This window comes from Bemisia tabaci, chromosome 1, assembly GCF_918797505.1.
Source record: "Bemisia tabaci chromosome 1, PGI_BMITA_v3".
Taxonomy (NCBI): domain Eukaryota; kingdom Metazoa; phylum Arthropoda; class Insecta; order Hemiptera; family Aleyrodidae; genus Bemisia; species Bemisia tabaci.
The window spans coordinates 61,729,826-61,752,547 of NC_092793.1; the positions used below are offsets into that span (position 1 = coordinate 61,729,826).

The following is a 22,722-nucleotide window of genomic DNA, read 5'->3' on the forward strand; positions in this document are numbered from 1 at the left end:
TTCGAATATTTTTTCAAAAATCAAGAAAAAGGATGAGAAATTTCTGTCCAAAAATTCTTTACCTCTTGAAAATGAATCTTTTTTTTTAAAGTAATTAAGTGTTAGTAAAGACCTCACAGGCTCTTTCAATTAGCGTAATTGATCAAATTTACTACATAAACAGGTTATGAATTGATAAACGAGTACTGTAAAACTCTACAGGCAAACTAGTTCTGCTTTGAAACCAGTCTTAGAGTTTCATTTGGGAGATGATGAAATACTACGAAAATGTCTTTGAAAATCTCTCTCTGTATCTTCTTCCAAATTATTGCTTTAATTAGTTTATGCTTGAAAGCCATGCCCGGAGCTCATATGCTGACATAATCTTCACAAAATAGTAGCATGGTTGTAAATGACGGTCCACCACTCACAGTCATTCGTGTAAGCACACTATGCAAAAGTTCCCATCTTGAATAATGTTAAAAGGAAAAAAGAATAAAACACGATTTAGATAAAATATAACTTTTAATTGTAAAGAAATTAAGCCTACCTATTTTTACAATGTCAATATAATATATAAATAATATAAATAAATATAAAACGTAACAATTTCTAAAAAAATAATTTGATAAACTTAACAGCATAACATCTGTTCGATTTTGAGTTAGCTGATTGACTCATCATTCCTTGATACTTAATAAAAAGAATCATAAACAATATATTGAATATCCTGTTGGAAATCTAAACAAGAAATTTTACTGAAATAAAAGAAGAGGGAATAAAATTAAATGATGTCAAAACTGGTTGTTATTCTAGATCAGCGACCAACTATAAAGGAAGCTATAGAATCATCGCCAGATTGATGAAAATGTGAACAGTTAAAAAACAAATAAAGAAATACAGTAAAGGTAAAAACAACATGTAAGATACATTGTTCCTTCTTATTTGGAGGGACCAACCTTGAGATTTCCATACAGTTCCCATGCTGACACTGAGAATTGTTATCTTAACAAAATTTTGACAAAAGGCTCATGTTTTCAAGAACATTAACAAGATTTGGAGCAGAGGAGTGCATTTGTATAAAATAAGAATGTACAATATAATTAAAATGTACCTAGTCAATTATCTAAATTGAGCAAAAATTGTTAAGAGTGACTGAACGACCATCATCTGGCAGAAAGCAAATGGAGGAATGTATGTAATAAGGTAGAAGAAGAGAAATCACTGTCTTTTAGTAGGGACATACATATGATTAGACAATTTTTGAAACTTTCCCATCATGTCAAATCGTACCACTGATGAAACATACTTACCTAATAGGCCTCTGAGTTGATCATTATCGTTTTGAAAAAGGATTGAAAGGGATGGAAAGTTGATGACAGTTTACGGTATCAGGTATCCATTTACTACAACTTGTGTTTTTAAAATCAGACGAACAGGAGTCCTTTTGTTGGACAAGTCATACGGCAAGGGTACCTCAATACTTGCTCTCTTTCAAAATTCGAAAATGGGTAGTAAAAAACGTGTTTCCAACTGTCTTGAAGAAGAACCTTCTTTCAGGTTTTTAAGTGATAAATTGGAGTCGAACTGAAGATGGGCCTGACCCTTAAGCTTGTCTGCATTTTAACCTTGCGAGTAAGTTTTTATTAGTTTTTTTAAAAATTTTCTTGTGCGGTTGCCAATTGAGTCAGGTTTAAGATCCCATCCTTTCAATATAAAAAAAGGTTCTTTGTCAGGATGGTTAGGAGCCAGTGTTCGAAACTCACAGGTGTCAACGCGCCTAAAAAATGACAGCTCTGCGCCATCGTGCCCCCTAAAAGTTGCCCCCCCCCTCCCAAAAAAAAAAATCATTGTTATTATGTTAGATGATCTTTCGAAATTTCCCCCTGGTAACAGCTACTAGTACTGTAACTAAAACATCTTGCGTCTAACTTGTCACTAAATGCGCCGTGATCCATAGGAAAAAGTCAATTAGCCCCTACAAAATCTTCAATGGCCCCTAAAAATCGACCTTGATGCGCCACATGGCTCTTGAAACTCCAATGTGAGTTTCGAACACTGTTAGGAGCATTGTTTTTTACCACTAATTTTTGGCTTTGAAAAAAAGGAAAACCCCAAGCCTCCCTAAGGACTGCATCTTAAAATAATTACATTTCTAAAAATGAACAAGTAAATCACCGTAGCAAGTCTTGAATTTTAAAGGGAGAAGTCCCACTTAAGTATACATTGTCTTCAATTTTACTCTCTATGATGCAATACTCAAATTGAAAAAAGTGGAAATAATCTGAGATACTGGCCTCTAAAATATGAGAGAGAGAAAAAGGCCTCCAGAAAACTATACATAACACACTGCATGATGAAGCCTGCCAATTATTACTGCTTAAAACACTAATATGGGGTTCACAGGCTGCGTGCAATGCAATGTTACCTAAATGCCCTGGGATGCTAGTTAAATGCAGTTTTTTTTCCTACTTGGGCCTACTGAGGTTGGGACCAAGTTCAGTTGGCAGCATATATTATTTGGCTTTTTTTGAATTGTGTCTTTGATTTTGATAAATTTATGACCATATTGAGAGGTGCTACCTAAGCCAAGTAGTGAAAAAACAAAAGATTTAATTAGAAAATTACTTGCAGAATCATAATAGATTGCAATGAATTCTGATGCACAGAAAAAGTGAAACATAACTTCTGGTTAGAACCATATCGAAGCAAGACTAGAGGACTTGCCTCTGAGTTAAACTAGCCCTAAATTGAGGTGAAGGGCTTGAAAAAGAAGGCTGATTCAACGCCATTGCATTTTCTACAAAACGCTTAGGTAAGTAAAGTATGACACTTTGAATCTTTTTCCTCAAAAAAATTTAGGTCTACTTGTTAAGTAGGTAAGTAAGTAAGGGCCGGGCTTACTGGCGAGGCACCCTCAAGGGGCCAAGGCAACTGGCTACTGCTGTCTTGCACCCTGAAGTTGGACCGTACTGCTTAACTTCATACTACTGACGCATTGTGTAACCTCTATATTCCCGCGAGGCTCAGCGACCGTCTGATAGCCAACGATAGGTCTTATCAAAGACTGTGGCAGACGCTGCAGAGCACGGATTTTTGGAGCACGGACATGCCTCCACTGAGTTGTACTGTGTTGTTGCAATCCCCACTGATAAGTAACGCTGGCAGTCGCGCACATCACGAGTGATCACCGATTTCTTCCCAACCCAGTGCAGACGGATTACTTACTGGGTGACTATGTCTCTCCCGCACCCTGTTACCTCGAAGGGTCAGGGTTTTGGAGTGGCATAGTCATCCACGGTCACGATGACTGAAATTGGAGTGTCCTCAAATATCTGTCACCTCCGGGGATTGAACCTCGGACCTCAGGGTTGGCAGCGAACTGCCTTGACCAACACATAACAGAGGCTGACAAGTCTACTTATTATTTCACCACTTTAAAGACTAAAAGGCACCTTTGGACATCACAGGTGCTCATGCATGGGAACTCTGTCCCCCTTCGAATTTGGTCACTGTTCTGGGTTCTTCAGGAAGACAAAAGTGAATATTACCTGTCATAATAATTCCTAAATACACACTGGTCCTTTCTTCAACAATGCTGCTATTTCATTTCAGAAATTATTGCTATCATAGAATCTTATCAAGAGAGTGGATAATTCTATTGTCTCATCACAAGCTTTTGGCACGCATGGTGTAGCTTTCGAACTCGAACAGATACCATTTTCTTGGATATTTTAATTCGTAGTTATCCAAACCATGGTAATAGGCAATCAAAAACAATAAAAAAATAACTTAATGTCAGCTACTGATAGAGAAAAAATCTTCCTCTCCAAAGCTAGATTCGGTGCAAACTTGCAATTTCTCAGAAAAAAGTGATATGATACATTAAAAAATATGCGAGAAATCAACCTTGCAAAGGATAAAAGAATAGATAACAATGAGTAATGCAAACTATAGCAGCATAATTGAGGCAGTTTGCACATTGAAACTGAACAAATTGCTGCAAAATTGCGCAAAAAGGGGCGCATTAAAAAAAAGATAAAAAAGCATACAGTATAAGACATGATTGTTTGATTAACAAAGATATCACAGCCAAAATTATGGCAAGAGAGCTTAAAATAGGAATGATGCAATATGGACTATGTCTATGAAAAAGCCTCTAAGAAAACTCATACCACTCACCAGAACTTGGTTAACAGACATAAAACCACGCAGAGAATATCTGAAAGCCTGAAAAATTACACATCTTCTTTGGAAGGCTATTAAAATCATTCATTGTAGAAAAAAAAAAAAAAAAAAAAAAAAAAAAAAAAAAAAAAAAAAAAAAAACCTATGTAGTCAAAAAAGCAAAGAAGAATAAGGCACTTGCATGAAAATTCTTTGGTTTTTTAAATTAAAAGATTAATAAAAGAGATAATATTCGTGACAAAGAAAATTGAAATGAAAGTGGCTAAGTTTAGTAACAATGGGTCAGTTGTGCTTGTCACAGAATCGAATTTCGGTGGTCTAAGTGGAAAAAAATTATAAGGTCCATTCAAACACCAAGTTTCTACGTCCAATGCAAGCAGAACCGTCACGGTCGTCACCCATCAAAATACACTACAGATGATGCCAACCCCACCACAGTAGTGCCTACCATCGTTTTTGCCACCTTGGCATCATCAATCATAAACACATTTGCACTAGTTAGCTTGACATAATAAGCATAGATGTTACTAAGGTGGAAGAATCCATAATGTGCAGCACTAGCAGTGGATGATGTCAAACGCTGTGTATTTCGATAAGCAATACCTCCGATATTCGGCAAAGAAACTTGACATTTGAAAAGATCTTGATTATTTTTTGCAAATCTATAAGCTCAAAAAAATCAAAACTTAATTCTTAGAGAGGCACAACTGACTCATAAGGGAAGTGATTCCGCATATTCGTGCACGCTCCAAAATTTTTTCCCTGCTTTGATTGTTGTAGATTTAATAATACTCGCTTAGGGCTTTGTTTAAGAAAAATGAGCATTTTCTTAAATAAATTACGACTACTCATTCAATTAACACAAGAACACGGTACATATGACCTTGTATTTATAGAAAATTATTGATCAAAAATTTCAAGCTCTAACCTTGGGCATTGAACAGAAATTATATATTTTCATTCATTCTTAATTTATCAATAATTAGCCTTTATCTAGGTTTCGAAAAAAAGTGCTGAGCGCTCTTTGACCTCATAAAATCACACATCTCAGATTTGTCACCTTTCTGGCATTGAATCTGTATCTAAGCTTACGAATTCCTGTTACATGCAAGTGTCTCATTGCAATAATTTACAGGGACACAAATTGACAAGTTGTTCTTGATAAAATTACACAATATTTCTTTCTGATTCAAAATTTAAAATTGACTGAACTTAAAACGTAAAGACATTATTAAAATAATGTAATGTACCATCAATAATATATGTGTGTGAGCCTTAAAATACAATACAACATACTTTCATTTACGTTGATGACTTATTGGAAGCAAGGGGTGTGTACAATGAGGCATTAAATTTGGGAGGTAACTTTTGATCATTAGGTATCTGTTCTGCCAGGGACGAGTTCCATAGGACGCCGTTCTGTTGTGAGCGGGTGATTGCAGCGCATTCTCGCGTAGGATCCTAGTCAACTCAGAGGATCCTTCCCCCCGAACCTCGACTCATCCATCGCCCGCTCCAAAAGTGAGGTTAAGCCGGAGATTGAAAAATAACACATAAGGCGGCTGAATTCTTGAAAAATAAGTATATTTTTGGCGTTTTTCGACCCCTTTCGACAAGGAAGGGCCCGCCGCATGTATTAATACGCTGAAAAATTCGATTTTTTGCAGTTATACGCAATCCTACGGATTTTAATGAAGTCCAACAACTGATAACAGCAGTGAGTTGCGAGGATCCTACGCGAGAATGCAGCACTAGTACCTGCTCACGAATTTTTACATTGACTCTTACGGGAGTCCAGGGTCCTATAGAACTGGTCCCTGGTTCTGCTCTCGAATTAGAATAGGATTGTGTTTGATTCAACTAAGTTCTGAAAAAATCCAAGAGGTCTAGAAATCCAAAAACTTTCGAAGGAGGTATGTAGGACTTCTTGAATGAAAATGATAATTCTGACACATGAAGTATCATGTGATCCAAGGCTTTTTTAAGAGAATTGCTCAGGGCTGAAATGAGTGGCGATCAGTTAGGTACTATAAGATACCTAAATATATATCAGACATGTCTAACATGAGTCTAATAAGCAACTGAAGTATCAACTTTAATTGAGTCCAGATTCTTTCTAGGAATCATTTCAAGGCTAACATGTTTGTACCAACCTAATTATGAACATCGGCGCAAATTATAGTTTGAAGAACGTAAAAAGGCTAATAACCAAGGGGTATCCAAGCTCCGGTATGTTCATCCCTGCGGTAATAATGAGGCCTATTATCCCGGAACACAGTCACTGCTGGAAATGGATGGTCTCGAATGTACTTCAGCATTGCTCGCACCTTCAAAAATTGTAAGAATCATTAATGCTAAAATTCTATTGATGTTGCTACATACAATCTTCAAAAATTGGAAAACACTTTGGAAAAGCTGCAGTGGCGTTGTATAAGAGACTTTTAATAAGAAACGAGAAACTCAAATTTTTCGACAGTACCTATCGATCTGACGACTATTAATCATTTTAGATACTCAGGTAATGCATTGTTGCCAAAATGCGGATCAGTGTGCTGGCTTTGCTCGTACTAGTACTACTAAGTCACTCTTATACCGCTTCTGTGCGCTCTGCGACACCCAACCGCCACTGATAGCAATCCTGCCAGAGCTCCTTCGGCAGATCGCATCCCCCCATTTCTTGCCTTATCCCCTCAATCCACGATTTGGCTGGGCATCCTCAACTTTTTCTGCCAAGGGACCCAATCCAGAATCTTCTTCGGCAACCTATCATCTGGTACCAGTTGCACATGCCCATATCTGTCAAGCTGTTTCGTGAAAATGTCATGCACTATATTGTTTCGGGAGTCCATAATTTCACGCACCCTTTCATTCCGAACGTGATCCTACCTCCACATTCCGGCCGATCTAAGCCAGTAGTCTATTTCGGTTTCCTTCAGAATGTCCAAGGACTGTTTCTTTAACTGCCATACCTCGCTGCCATAGGTTAATATGCTTTTGATAATGGCTTTCCTCCCCTCAGATTACGACCTTTGATTGCCTAGTCCGTTTTGCCATCCGATGTTAAGCACTAACTTGTATTGTTTATGTCTCCTGGCCATCCTCCAACTCTATACCTTGCTGATTGCCTCCCACCGTTAACTTTCCTGTTTTACGAATGCTGACTTCTAGGCCACACTTTCGATATTCAACAACCAACTTTTTAGCCATGTATTCCGCATCATCTGCATCCTGTACAACCATCACTTGGTCATCAACAGAGCACAAAGTGAAAAAGGTGTCGATCTCATTTAATGGAACCACCACGCCAGAACACTTCCTTTTCCATTCTTTTAAAACTTGTTCCAAGAAAACTTAAAACAAAGTGGGGGAAAGACAACAACCCTGCTTTAATCTCTTGTTTACATAAAAACCCTCGCAAAACCTCCCTTGACACCAAATTTTGGAGTAAGCCTCACTATAAAACCGCTTAATCGCTACGATAAGTCCCCAGTGAAACCAGATTTTTCCAAGGCTTCCCAGAGTTTCAGCAGCGGTACACTATCATAGGCTTTTTGAAGATCTACGAAAGCTAAGTGCGGCTCTTACCCTACTGCCATTCTTTTTTCAATAATCTGAGTGACACAAAACAGATGGTCAGTCGTCGATCTACTCATTCTAAACCCTGCCTTGAAGCTCTCCTAAAGTGGCCTGCTTTCTGGACCGTCGATTCGGCCATCGAACAGAGTTTGAAATGGAAGCCTATGAAGACCTGTAGCTCAAAGAAAAAGATCGGTTTTCGAGTCTCAAGGGGGGGGGGGGGGAGGGGAGAGAGAGCAAATCCGAGCTATTATTCGCCGTTTTCTTGTTGAATTGATGTTGCCGCGGGCTTCAAGTCGTTCTTCACACAAGTTCAGCTTATCGATACTGCACAATTTTTTGACGTAACATTCGATTCTCAAGTCAAAGATTCGATACATCGATGCGCTTTATCGATTTCCCCCGATTTTACAAGGAACAATAATTCTTCAATAAACAATAACAACAATATGCAATACTGACGAATATCGATATGGGAAACCAGCAATGTTTACATTTTACAAGGAACGGGCAAAATTTTTTTGTACATCTTACTAAGGTAGTAAAAGTTAGAGGGGGGGGGGGAGGCCGGACTTTTGGAACACCCTGTATAGTCTAGGTAAATTGTGTAGATACCAGACACACCCCCCCCCCCCCCCCCCGGCCAACCATCTCTCTAAGGTACGCCTTCCTTAACTATGTACCACGGCTATCATCAATTGATACTAAAATTCATTTTAAAAACCACCGGACATCCGTGAAACAGGGACAGACTAAAAAAAATACCAGCCTAAATTGACAAAAAATCACAAATGTCAAATATGACACCATTCCTTAATAACCCTATAAAGTTCTCATACCTTCAGTCAAATTTTGATGTACCTAATGTTTGTTTTGAGAAAAAAATTTCATGCTCTTTTCATTGGTCCCAACAGTTTAAAAAGAAAAAATTCTGCCAAAGCTGTGTCTTGAAAGTTATAGAGCAAACTTGAAAGGACCCCGCACACCTCTTATGGGAAGATGCACCATGACGGATAGCCTTCTGACTTATGTCATTCGATTCTCCTCAAGATGCTGATCAAAAGTTAAATGAGCGCCAACTTTCTACGATGCACCGTTTTCGCAAAAAACCTATGAGAAGATTCAATTTTTCGGCGACTATGAATAAAAAAAGAACAAAGCATTTGAGGACAGGCCCGATGTAAGTAAGGAAAAAGCGTAGCGCGTGTCCATCTTCTTATCTGTACCTGCCGACTCAGGGGCTATCTCCCTCCCGCACTCGCCCGGTAGACGTTCAGACTTTCCTGTTCATATGCTCCTCAAGAATCTGATTTGGATGGTCGAGCAAAACGGCGAAAGGAATCCGAGATAAGACTGCCGCTCAGTGCGGGAGTTCCCCTGATTTGTTCACTCGAGTACTGAAATGAGGAATATTTCTGGCTTTTTATCGCCGAATAATTGAATCTTCTCTTAGGTTTTTTGCGAAAACGGTGCACCGTAGAAAGTTGGCGCACATATAACTTTTGATCAGCATCCTGAGGAGAATCGAATGACATAAGTCCGAAGGCAATCCGTCATAGTGCAGCTTCCCATAATAGGTGTGCCTTAGGTGACCCTTTCGAGAAAACTTCAGCTTTTTTTTCGGTCTCTATCCCTTTAGTTCGGGACCAAACAAGTCAAAATTTAAAAAAACTAATATACATTTATAAATACTAATAAAAAAAAAAACACTAAGAAGTGGCCCGAACTGTACGTAACAAGGTGGAGAAATGGTGCTGGGTCCATACCATTTCGTGGGGAAAACAAAGCCAAGAAATTCCGAAAATTAAAATCAGAGTCAAAATTAAAGTTTTTGAACTCTAATGCGTACCAGCATGAAACTGAGGGGGGAAAGTGTTCAGCTCAGGCAGTTTGCATTGGATGCCTCGGACATATACATGACGGCGTTTTAATGCCGTCTTGAATTTTGCGGCAGTGTTTTTTTTTTTTTTTTTTGTTACTATTTATAAACGTATATTAGTTTTTTTGAACTTTGACTTGTTTGGTCCCGAACTAAAGGGATAGAGATCGACAAAAAAGGCTAACATTTTCTCGAAATTTCAAGTTCGCTCTATGACCTTTAAGACACAGCTTTGACAGAATTTTTTCTTTTTAAACTGTTGGGACCAATGAAAAGAGCGTAAAATTTTTTTCTCAAAACAAACATTACATCAAAATTTGACTGAAGGTATGAGAACTTTATAGGGTTATTATGGAATGGTATCAAATTTGACATTTGTAATTTTTTGTCAATTTAGGCTGGTATTTTGTTTAATCTGTCCCTGTTCCACGGGTGTCCGATGGTTTTTAAAATAAATTTTAGTATCAATTGATGATAGCCGTGGTACATAGTTAAGGAAGGCGTACCTTAGAGAGATGGTTGGCCGGGGGGGGGGGGGTGTCTGGTATCTACACAATTTACCTAGACTAAACAGGGTGTTCCAAAAGTCGGGCCTCCCCCCCCCCTCTAACTTTTAAACGGTTCGAGATGGAAAAATGAAACGAATGCTCATATCTCAAAGGGGACCATCTTTTGGGGGGTAAAAATTTTTGTCCCCCTCAACAAGGGCCCTCAACTTTTTTTTTCAAATGGCAGCCCCTATCTTGTGATACCTCATTCGAAAGAGCATAAAAAACTAAGAATTTTGGCGTAAACCGCAGATCAATATCTTAATTTTTGACCGAGTTATCCGTTTTCGAGTTATTCTATTTAACTCCGGTTCAAATTATCGTAAAGAAAAAAATAAAACGGGAAAATTTACGAAATTGTGTTCACTTTTGAGTAAAAATTGCAGAAATTACTTCGAACTAATTTTAAGGGGGGGGGGTTTCGGACCCCCAAATACGTCAATTCAAAGGTCATTTAATTTTCCCTCGAAGTAAGCCAATTTCCCCTAGATTTACCTCCACATTATCTAAGTAGGGTCAAAGTCAGTTCAACATTACGATGGCAAGTCCCCAAACGGACAAAGTTCAAAAAAACGGAATTTAAACGATCAAATTTAACCACCTTTTTCATTTTTTTTCAAAGTTTTCCTGCTGGCATCAGCGAGAAAGTCTTGTGCGACCCTTGCACCATGAGGGGGGGAGGGGGCGAAGCCCCGCCATATGCCGGCGCCAAGCACCGGTACGTGGCGCTTGCGCCGCGCATAAATTGGCCTCTAAAATTAAAGATGGCTACCACAATTTGAAAACTACTTATTTATCATGATTCACAGATTTTCATGAAACTCGGTGTATCCTGGTATTTTGATCTGGTACATTCGAATTTGACGTTACTTTCAGTTTGAATAAAAATTTGAGATGGTGGAAAAAATGATGGCGGCCTTAATTTTTAAAATATCTGTTTATCGGCTGATTTTCATGACGCTGAATACAAGTTTACTAAACCCAGTATTTTGACTAAAGATTGTCGGTTTCGATTTGAAAACATATAATTTAAGGTAATAAGAAAGGGTAAAAAAGTAATTGAAGGGCTTGGAGGACAAGGCGCATAAGTGAAATTTTTGAAAAAAAAGGTTCATTAGTGATTCCAACTAATTCTAGTTTTGAAATAAAGTCTGTGAAAAATTCATTGGTAACATCCAGTGCTTCAGCATCAAAATGTGAGTTTGAACTCTCTTTCCGCCATACGGCTTCATATAATTTAGAAATTATAATTCGTTTTTCTCAAAATAGCAAAAACTGTACTTATGTGCCTCCTCCTCCAAGCTCCTTAATTGATGGTATAAGTGATATAATGCAGTTTGTTTTAGTGATGTCGAATATTTAATTGACACAGATTAAGAAATACAAAGCCGAGTAATGAAATAAAATATCTACAAATTTTTTATTCGGTCAATTGAAGGCTAAAAAATTGTGAAATATTCTACGAATTGTCGCATATTTGGCTGACAAGATGCCGAGAGCAGTAAAAGGTTAATGTTTTTATTATTTTTCTTCTTATTTACTTAGATTTTCTAATTTCACAAGATCCTGCTTTACATCATGTAAAGCATAGGTGCATACCCCTCTCCCCTGTTGAAAACCCTACCCTCCATTGACATCTGTACTTTCGTTATAATCCTTGTTCGCGCTTACGCTAGAGTTGGCCGCCCAAAAGTTCCAAACCTTCCATGGTGTTTGGAATTTATCATAATTATTAGTTTTACTATTGATTCCTCCGACGCAAAAAGACCCGCTCTCCCCGAGCTGTAAACATTACACAGCCTAATTCCTCGGGTAAAGCGCTTCGCGGCGGCGTCTGGGCTCGCACCTTAACTCCCCTCATATGTAAGATGTATCATTCTGCAATATTTTTAAAAACCCATAAATGTACAGATTTCGCCATTCTCTGTCCTATTCGTTTATTTTTACGTGAATACATGCATAAAAACGATGAAAATTGTATTCACTCTGTGTGCGTGAAGTATCTGTTACTTCTAGACTGCAGTCCTATATTTATTTGCGCTCTTTATAGAAAGCAGAAAGGAGGAGGAGGGTCAGTTTCCCCTCCTTTTATTTATTTTCTATTGCGTTAATTAATTTTTTCCCTCCGGAAATTATATTAATAACTTAACACGATTGATGGAATATTTGCTGTATTGCTATGACTTTTTGAAGGGTGTTGTTTTGCATAGAAACTCATCTTTCTGTAAATATCGCCATTTTTTAAGACTTTAAATAGAGCCGTGCATAACTCAAAAATTATCGAAATTTTTTAAACAACTTATCGTTTCTTATTGTAAATTGCATGCTTGTTCACGTAGTTACAGTGGTCATTTGATGAAACACTTCTTAAAGGCTTAAAATTGAGGAAAACAGAGCTGCAAGCGGACTTTTTTAAGAAAGGTTTCATTTTTGATACCAGAAGAAACTATCCTACTGGCAAATATTGTTACTTAAACGGACGTTGAAGACACTTTTCTGGACCAAAATTAAACGTACTTTTCAGTTACACCATTCACTTTAACTTTAAAGATCATCATAAGTGATAAAATCTCAAAAATAAATAATAAGTTAAATTTTATCAATTTTCAATAACCTTATATTATAGAAAATTTCATGAACTTTTCATTCCGCACCTTGTTCTCTTTCTTAAACGCTTTTTCACGCGTAAAAAGTAAGAAAAACCGTGGAAAGTTTTTTTCGGGCAAGTCGCAATTTTTTTCAACTTTGCCTCCGCATTTTCACTTAAGACGCCAAAAATAAATAAAGGTACATTTCTTGCACAAAATTTTACCAGCTTTTTGATGAATACCATGGTTTGATGAAAAAAATTGTTTGCAGCCATGAAAAACCACAAAAACCTGAGACAAAGCCTTGGTATTGAACAATTTGTCAATTTTTGACGTCTCAAATATTGGCTTCTAAGTACACCTTAATACCTTCAAAAATTTATTGATTAACATTTTTTTGACTTCTACGTGCATCGATGAAAATTGGTAAAACTTGAAGGCTTTTGCGGGCGGAATGTCAGTCTTGATTAATCCTGATTTTTACTTAGGATTCCTTTTCTTTTTTTAGTTCAATAATCTTCAATTAGAAAATTCCCTCAAGAATGCTCGAAACGTTTTCCAGAATGTCAACAAGATAAACTTTACTGCGGATACTTCCCTAATAGAAGTAAAATACGCAGTTTTCGCCTTAATTTTAACTTCTAAATAAATTTGAAATATCTAGTTGCACAATCTTACCATTGAAACAAAATGAGGGGGCTCTATATCCGGAGTTGTTGACAAATGTTGGAGAATAAATTCGTCTGACTGCTCTAACCAAAGGTCAACACCTCTGAGAGGATTGTAATTGAATGGTCCAATGCGCATAAGACCCACTGAACAATCATAAACATCTAAAATCTGAAATAAGAACAAACAAAACAATTATAAAAATTAAAATTTATACTCTGGACTTCTAGAATTTTGTACTGAATACACTGCTGTGTATTCCTACTCCGGTACTATTCCTCTCCTTTCCAATGAAATGTATCATGTAGCAGGGCTGCAGAAAGTTCTTAGCCAATTTATAATTTGCATTTCCCTAAAGGGGTACGTACAAAACAGGACATTTCAGGCTTGGGGCGGATACCTTTGAAACTTGCCTTATTCATTCACCAAACAATTCCTGATCTTTTCCCATAGTTTCAAGCCCCCCCAAAATTTTGGAGAGACGCAGCGAGGGGTAAAAGTTAAAAATCAGCAAAATGTTCGCGAATTTGTTACTCAAAACAGAAATTTTGAAAAACGCGGTTTAAATGAGCGTTTTATAGCGTGATGAGAGCTTTCAGAAAATGTGTAACATTATATGGTTTTGTCAAGTTCAACTTAAGTTATCTCCTTCAGAGCGCCGAAACACTAAAAAAAGACCCCCCTCCTTTTTCACGCCTGGGCCGAATCCAAAAAAAGCCATTTCTTAATTTCGGAGAAAAACTGGTATGTTGTTCCTGACTCTCTGTAGCCCCTCTAGCTCTTTACCATATGCTGGAGCCCCGTATGCTCTTTGCCGTAATGTTTTGGACACGAGTTATAAGAGCGGATTCTTGTTTCAGCTCCCGTAGTATCTTAAGATTTAACTCCTATCTGGTGTAGGGCTGCTCTATCGGTTGTTGGTAAGCTACCGAAACAGTTCCATCAACAAAAAGTTACAATAAGAGCGCTCTCGCCGATAGCGATCAGAGTTTTCGAAGCTGACAAAAATAAGCTGTTGCCATTTGTACATCTATTTTACGCGCCGCCGCGCCAGGCAATCTGACAAAGCGACAGACGGGGCAACAATGCATTGAGTGCGAGCTCTCAAAACTCCTATGAAGTGGGCTGTTAACGATATCATTGCCACTGTCGGTACTGCCACCAGTTTTGGCGAGAGACGAAATAACCAGCACCAGCACCATACTGCAATACTGCAAATGTGTGCTGTGTCATATTTCTAGGGATGAGGTATTTAAAGTTCTGAGTATGCATAGGATGGGAAGTTGGCACATCTAAAATGCAGAGCAGTTCATTCTTGTTTTAGCTCTAGTAGTTCTAGATATTTTAAAATTAGATAACTGCCAGATGTCCTATAGGAGATGAAATAGGTGCAACAATACTTTAATTGTACCGGATTCATTTGAAGACAAAAGGGAAATACCGGTAGTATGAGTAATTTTTCATAATCACACCCTTGCATACTACAATTCAATGTATTGGAATCTATCAATTCCAAGTAATCAAATTAAAAATTGAAAACTCTCTTCTTGCCCTAATAGTGTACCGACTGTTACCTACTGTAGGACGACAGCTCTTTCACCCAATTCGGATTTCAATACTGACTTTTAAAGAAAGGCATCCTCACTGCGTAACCTCTGTCACACTCTTGAATTCGCTGGCTAGTTCATTGGCGAGACCTTAGAAATATGACAAATCGCACATTTGCAGTATGGAGCTGGTGTTGCACTTATTTCATCTCTTGTATGGCACTAGATTAAGGGTGTTCAAACTAATTATTGCCGGAACGCTATTGGTTTTGTCTCTCACCAAAACTGGTGGCAGTACCGACAGTGGCAATGATATCGTTAACAGCCCACTTTATAGGAGTTTTGAGAGCTCGCACTCAATGCATTGTTGCCCCGTCTGTCGCTTTGTCAGATTGCCTGGCGCGGCGGCGCGTAAAATAGATGTACAAATGGCAACAGTTTATTTTCGCCAGCTCCGAAAACTCTGATCGCTATCGGCGAGAGCGCTCTTATCGTAACTTTTTGTTGATGGAACTGTTTCGGTAGCTTACCAACAACCGATAGAGCAGCCCTACACCAGATGGGAGTTAAATTTTAAAATACTACTGGAGCTGAAACAAGAATGAACCGCTCTGCATTTCAGATGTGCCCATTTCCCATCCTTTGCATACTCGGTGATGGATCTGTTCATCCATCAACATTAGACGGTGAGAGCGTGAAAGTTTAATATTTTATTGACTGGTGAAATGTATTTTATTCAGTGGCTGAAACCCGTAAGTAGTAAAGTGGTCCATTATAAGTTTTTCTTGGAAGGAAAGGTCAAAGGGAGGTCCTCGTCCCTCCAGAAGGAATGGTCTAACTCTCACGAAAACTTCGTTCTGTTATCAAATGTTGGTTGATTTATTAGAATTAATGCCTGTCTCTATTAACAGTCATGTCAATTTGTGGGTGGATCAATTTGATGATCTGTCTCCGGCTTTGTATTTTTGCAGATTGACACTTCCAGGATCTTGCCTCATCAGATGTACAAAACAGCTTGCTTAAAAGTTTCCTTCCCAAAAGCAATGTGCTTGAAAGTTTCCTTCCCCAAAAGCATCACGCTTAAAAGTTTCCTTCCCTAAAAGCAGCGCAACTTAAAAGTATCTTTCCCTACAAGCAGGGCGCTGCTTGAAAGAAACAAATAAAACAACTTGCTAGATATTTTCCTTCCCCAGAAGCAGCAAGCTTGAAAGGCATCTAGCACAAATAACAATGCAGTTCCCTGGTTTTTCTCCTAAAACAGGGCAAAAAAAAAGTCTTCCCAATTTTCACACGAACTGCCTTGCAATCATGACCACATGATCGAGAGCATTCTGCACCCCTGCCATGTAGTGCCAGATGGTTGTATGATATTTGCACTTACATCTGCCTTCATCCAAGACTGCTAATTTTCCAACTTCTTCAACAGATATTGTATGTGATGATGGTACATTTTACATGTTTTTCCATCATAATACTGGGTCTGTTAGTAAAGAAAAGTGCTGTTTGATTTCAGAAGTTAAACATTTTTTGCAGATTGGCGATAAGAAAACTGTGCACAAGACTGCAGCAGTGAAGGCACATAGTTTCTTGAGTAAAAATATGACTATATTTCGGTATGAGAGGGTTCAGAATACAGTTACAGGGTTGTCATAATTGCTTCATCTTCCACTTCTCTGACTTGTTTGCTTTTTCCTAACTCCAAAATTGTTTAATTGTTTTACTTTTCCTGTTCTCTGAACAAAATTTCCACCATATTGTTTTTCTTGGATACACTGACTTTTGCTAAACTTTGGACAAAATTTCCTTGTTTCAAGATCAAATTATAGAAAGGGTAAACAGTTGGAAGATCAGTGATGTGATACAGTGATTAGTAGATGTGTCAGAAATTCCCCGACTTTTCTTGGTTTTCCAGACCGTTGGCAACCCTGCTCAGTTACTACATTTTGCCTTTACTTTTGTCATAAATTGAAATTTGAGATTTTTCGCACGATAAATACATATGCCTCGCATCTAGGAGATTGCTGATAAAACTCAATTCTAAGAGCGACAAACCTACTGAATAACTAAAGCTCCGTGGAAACTGAACCAGAGATTATGGGTGAATTTACCTGCTGGCCTGCATCAGTTAATACTCTGGCTCCTCTTAGTGCTATGTCCGGGCCCTTGTCAGGAATTGTGGCAGGAAAGATCTCACCTGTTTTCACGTTCATACCTATGATAGTTAAAACACATTTTTAGATATATTTCATGATAAAATTATGGGGGAAAAGTGCTCTCGTTTTAATTTTGTTTCCATACCGTTCTATCTTCTCAGTGCAACTTTTTAGACCCTATTAAAATTAGTGAAAGGAGTTAAGAGAGGCTATTGTCATTATTTAAAAGTCCAAACTTAGAAGGACTTAATAAAAACTGTTGAATTCATTGTAAAGAAAAGAGGGTTATTCATATAGGCGAAAAATGTACCCAGCCCGGAATGTACGAAACTTTGTGGGCTGATAGTACTAGTTGAGAGATGCTTATCCCTAGCTCCGTTTTTGCAGGAACCCTAGGGCAACAGCGTTGCCATTTTTTAAAGTCGTAACCTTCAAACATCCATAACTTTCGCAGAAATGCAGTTACAGAGCTCGTATTTATACCAAAAGATGCAAAAAATTACGTTCTATCGACTTATGCCAAAGAAATTTTAATTTGACTCCGTCGTTGCCACGTTTTGGCCATTTTTTTAATTTTCGCAATTATTTAAAATCACGTTACCGCCTAAAAAAGTGTTTGCGGTTGGTGGGGATTGAATAAAAACATGTCAGAATTATTGTTCGTTTGATTCCGCATCCATCGATATATTATAATTTTCTGAGAGACTTAGGGAACACGAGTTATAGCGATTTGAAAATTCGGCAACACGCCCGATACCCCGATATTGACGCTCGTTTAGGTACGTTTTGCAACTCCGTGTTAAAGCAAAACGCCTAGACCAAACAAAATTCGAAAAGTCAGTTCATGTTTTGCGCTTTTTTGAAACTTTCACATGATTTTTAGGAATTCAAGTAGCGGCGGTGTTGCCGGTTTTCAATGAAAACCACCGCTGCGATCACAATTTAAAGCAGTACTCATTTAGTCTTATCCAGCTACATTTGTTAACCTAAACTGACCATTTGCGACATGGTGTTGACAACATTGCCTAATTTCCGTCGGAATTCGCGTAGAGGCGGGGTTGCCAGTTTTCATAGAAACCGCCAATTGCAATCAAAAAAAAAAAAGGTATTACTTCTTTAATCACGTTCAGCCTTATTCTGTAGTTGGAATTGTTTATTTATCGAATCGATGGTTTCCTCTATCTCTCCGCAACGGCAGTGGTGACCGACAGTATTAACGAGATATCGAAATTTAAAGCTACCGAATCACTCAAGCGGTCCGATGAGTAGTTTTGGCGAGGGGCCTAGATCCATTGCTCTTGATCTCTATACAATATCGATATCTCGGCACTGTCAGGCACCACTGCCGTTCCTGAGAGATAGAGGAAACCATCGATTCGATAAATAAACAATTCCAACTACAGAATAAGGCTGAACGTGATTAAAGAAGTAATACCTTTTTTTTTTTTGATTGCAATTGGCGGTTTCTATGAAAACTGGCAACCCCGCCTCTACGCGAATTCCGACGGAAATTAGGCAATGTTGTCAACACCATGTCGCAAATGGTCAGTTTAGGTTAACAAATGTAGCTGGATAAGACTAAATGAGTACTGCTTTAAATTGTGATCGCAGCGGTGGTTTTCATTGAAAACCGGCAACACCGCCGCTACTTGAATTCCTAAAAATCATGTGAAAGTTTTAAAAAAGCGCAAAACATGAACTGACTTTTCGAATTTTGTTTGGTCTAGGCGTTTTGCTTTAACACGGAGTTGCAAAACGTACCTAAACGAGCGTCAATATCGGGGTATCGGGCGTGTTGCCGAATTTTCAAATCGCTATAACTCGTGTTCCCTAAGTCTCTCAGAAAATTATAATATATCGATGGATGCGGAATCAAACGAACAATAATTCTGACATGTTTTTATTCAATCCCCACCAACCGCAAACACTTTTTTAGGCGGTAACGTGATTTTAAATAATTACGAAAATTAAAAAAATGGCCAAAACGTGGCAACGACGGAGTCAAATTAAAATTTCTTTGGCATAAGTCGATAGAACGTAATTTTTTGCATCTTTTGGTATAAATACGAGCTCTGTAACTGCATTTCTGCGAAAGTTATGGATGTTTGAAGGTTACGACTTTAAAAAATGGCAACGCTGTTTCCCTGGGGTTCCTGCAAAAACGGAGCTAGGGATAAGCCTCTCTCAACTAGTACTATCAGCCCACAAAGTTTCGTACATTTCGGGCTGGGTACATTTTTCGCCTATATGAATAACCCTCTTTCGTTCTAGACTCATACTGATGGCATGAAAGATTTTTACATTTAATACTTACAGAGTAACAACATCATCATCTTACAAGTGATTGAAAAAATAGCTTCAGAATTTCCGATAAATCATTCCAACTGGAGAGTTATGTATAACGAATAGACAAGAGTAACTTTCGTAAATTGCTAAAATTTTCTTTAGAGCATAGGTGATTAAACATGAGAAAATTTAAACAATATGGGTAAATTATGATAAATGAAAACAAAAATGTGACAGCGTGTTCCTTGGTTAATTAGGAATTTGATGAAAGAGGATGAAAATCCCTATCCATGTTATGTGTTCTTTATTTATTTCTAAGTTACATTTGCACGTCTTCAAAAATGCGGTTGACCTGAAGGAGCTAAAAGGCAGATTTTACATTTTCTACAACTTATTTCATTTTTTGTCAGAGGCTCTTCCGCTTTACTTTTCAGCTGACATCTTAGAAATTCAAATCCCAGTTGAAACTAATCAAAGCTTTTCTTTGCTTGGTGATAAAAATTGCTGAGTGTCATAATTACCAGCTCCATATAAAATAGGCCAATGAGTGCCATTCCGAACAATCGTGTTTAGCTCACCAACGACAGCTAGCACTAAATCTATCTCTACCGCTTGTTTATGGAATGCAACTAAAAAGTAACAAAGAAAAAACAGGTAAATGGAGAGAAAATTAGAACAATAATTTGGGAATGATAGTACCTCTCTTATCATCTCTACGTCTCTCTTAGCTCATTGTCAAAGTCAATTACATACTCCATTCAGAACATACTGACAATTGATGATTTTTCTCTTGTCAGATATTTAGCCAGATAGGTATGTAAATGAATTATATACCCAATAAAATCATAGAGTACATAGAGTCGTAATGTAAATGGGAAAGCTGGCGCCATGTTCTGCTCGACGAGTTCCGAGCCCCGTGTGCGCCGAGCTTGGGTCACTTTTTTGATCTACGTTCGATCCAAAATGGCTGTGTGGAATACGTGGTAATTTCCCATCTTTTTTGTTTACATCGGATGGCCGGATACCCATGTGTCGCAAACAATCAATCATGTATCGAAAAGTGACCCAATGTCACACAGGAACCTTGGATTTCGGGACCTAGAAAATGCTCAAAAGTGGCGCCAGCTCTCCCACTTACATTACGACTCTATGTACTCTATGAATAAAAGTGACTTTTAAATTAAACCTAGATTACTGTAATTTTTGCCAAAAAAGGACAAGACATAATTTTTTCCCCCCAAAAAATTGAAAAATGTATTTCATACGTGGTTTTATGAGGTAAAAACAGAAGATAAGACAATTATGGAGGGGTTTGCGCTATTACAGGACCAATGACATTGATGAAACTTAAACCCTGGATCAAAGATCTCAATGAAACTTAAACCACAAATCAGTTAAGAACTAGGCACGTTTCATGCAACCAATTTTGTGATCAGCAGATTTAGTTTCAGACCATTCTTCCTAAAAAATATGTTGTTGCTTCACAAACTTTTTGCCTGCCAGTAGGTCGAATTCATGAAATTGGATTTAAAAAATTTCAATTTAAGGAATTGTACAATTGATCAGTTTCAAAAAAATGTATTCTAAAGTAAGTCATGAAAGATCTGTTTACATACCCATTAAACTATAAAACAACTCAACAGAATAATTGTGAGAGGAATAGGCACCAATGAGAGACAACTCTAATCTTCCTTCTGGATAACCATAAGACAGCTCCTGGACTCTGGCGATCATGGACATCACACCTTCATCTGTTCCGCTTCCATCGTAGTGCATCAAACCAGTGGCACCTGAGCCTGAAACACAACCATCACGAATTAAAGATCAAGAGCTCCCACTCAACAGATGCAAACATGTATTTTCATCCCATGACAAGGACACTGCGATTATTTTCAATTACTATTTTTCTTTATTTCAGACACTAAGTTCTACTTAATGAAAACCAATGAACCTCAATTCGTTTGTACTTTTAGAAATAATGCATTTTATTGTTAGGAATTGATACCAAAAATGGAAATAGGAGCAAAGACAAATGGGTTTGTAGTGATGATAATTGATTCTAAAAACCGGCGCGGAGCGAAGCGGAGCACCGGTTTTTAGTTTGAGTGTCCGGCCTCAGTTGTTCTGTCTTTTAAGTGACCCGCGCACGGGCGGGGAGTTATCAATTTTTGGAGGTTGGATTTTCGTTTACACGGTTGGAGGCATTGATTATTCGAATAAGGACTTCATGTCGCCAGATTGCAACAACAATCCTCATGTAATGTCTGATATGAAAAATGTCAACAAACACTGTGGCAAGCTTGAATGACAATGGATGAATCTCCATAACCCACTGTGCGACAACATTGCCGTCTTGTCCACCAATTATCAGTCTGTAACCCACTGTGCGACAATATAGCCATCGTGTACACCAACTACCAGTTCATCGGTTCGTGACCCATTGTACGACAACATTGCCGTCTTATCCACCGATTTTCAGTTCGTGACCCACAGTGCGACAACATTGCCGTCTTGTCCACCAATTTTCAGGTCGTGACCCACTGTGCGGCTTCCCTCCTCTTTTGCCGCACATCCCCTGCCTAAAACTTTCAAAGCTCCCCAATTTTAAACGGCTCGACCGATTTCGCTCAAATTCAATACCAGCCTAGAACGAAGTATGATCTTCCTTCTGTGAAACTTTCGAGGAGAAAGCTTTTGATTTGCGCGAGTTATCGCGCCCACATAATTGAACCTCCTCCCACTTCTCGTCCCCACCATTCGAGATGCAATACTTCGATCTACGTCTTTTTTTTTCGCAGAATGGTAGTCCTGTTCCTCTTCTTTACATCGCAAAAAGTTTCACCCTGAAATTTTTTAAAGTGAGGGAAATACAATCAAGCAAAAATCGGAAAAACCACGATGAGTCGGAAATACATACATAAATAAACACACACACACACACACCCTCACACACACACACATATATATATATATATATATATAAGAGTGAGTATTGGCAAAAAATTAATATAAATGCAAAACAATCATTACGAGCAATAGGCCAACTCAAGTTTTACTATGGCAATATAACCAGGGATTTTATTATATAAAATAACACAAGATTTTATTATAAACAAGGTGGAGGATTACGTACCAGACGTTTCGACATTCTAACATATGTCTTCATCAGTGGTAGACAAAACAGTCAAACAAAGTAACAAAGAACACTACATTAAAAAGGCCCGAGGCAAGCCGAAACGCAATTACATGGTTGTGAGAAATACAAAACGGTTGGTGAAATTACAAAATCATACAGGAAAAAAGTCTAGC

At 38.1% G+C, this 22,722-nt stretch overlaps 1 protein-coding gene across 2 annotated transcripts in view; it reads right to left on the reverse strand.

The window, feature by feature from the left end:
* Positions 1–485: 485 nt before the first annotated feature.
* Positions 486–22,722, reverse strand: part of Ntan1 (N-terminal amidohydrolase 1) — a 103,898-nt gene continuing 81,661 nt past the window's right edge. For both annotated transcript variants that reach the window (XM_019054445.2, XM_072304943.1), the window contains 5 exons: positions 21,030–21,209; positions 19,935–20,042; positions 17,083–17,186; positions 13,437–13,598; positions 486–6,494 (listed from right to left, as the gene is read on the reverse strand). In XM_019054445.2, the coding sequence (XP_018909990.1) occupies positions 6,369–6,494; positions 13,437–13,598; positions 17,083–17,186; positions 19,935–20,042; positions 21,030–21,209 (680 nt within the window). In that variant the 3' untranslated portion in view covers positions 486–6,368. The remainder of the gene's footprint in view (positions 6,495–13,436; positions 13,599–17,082; positions 17,187–19,934; positions 20,043–21,029; positions 21,210–22,722) is intronic.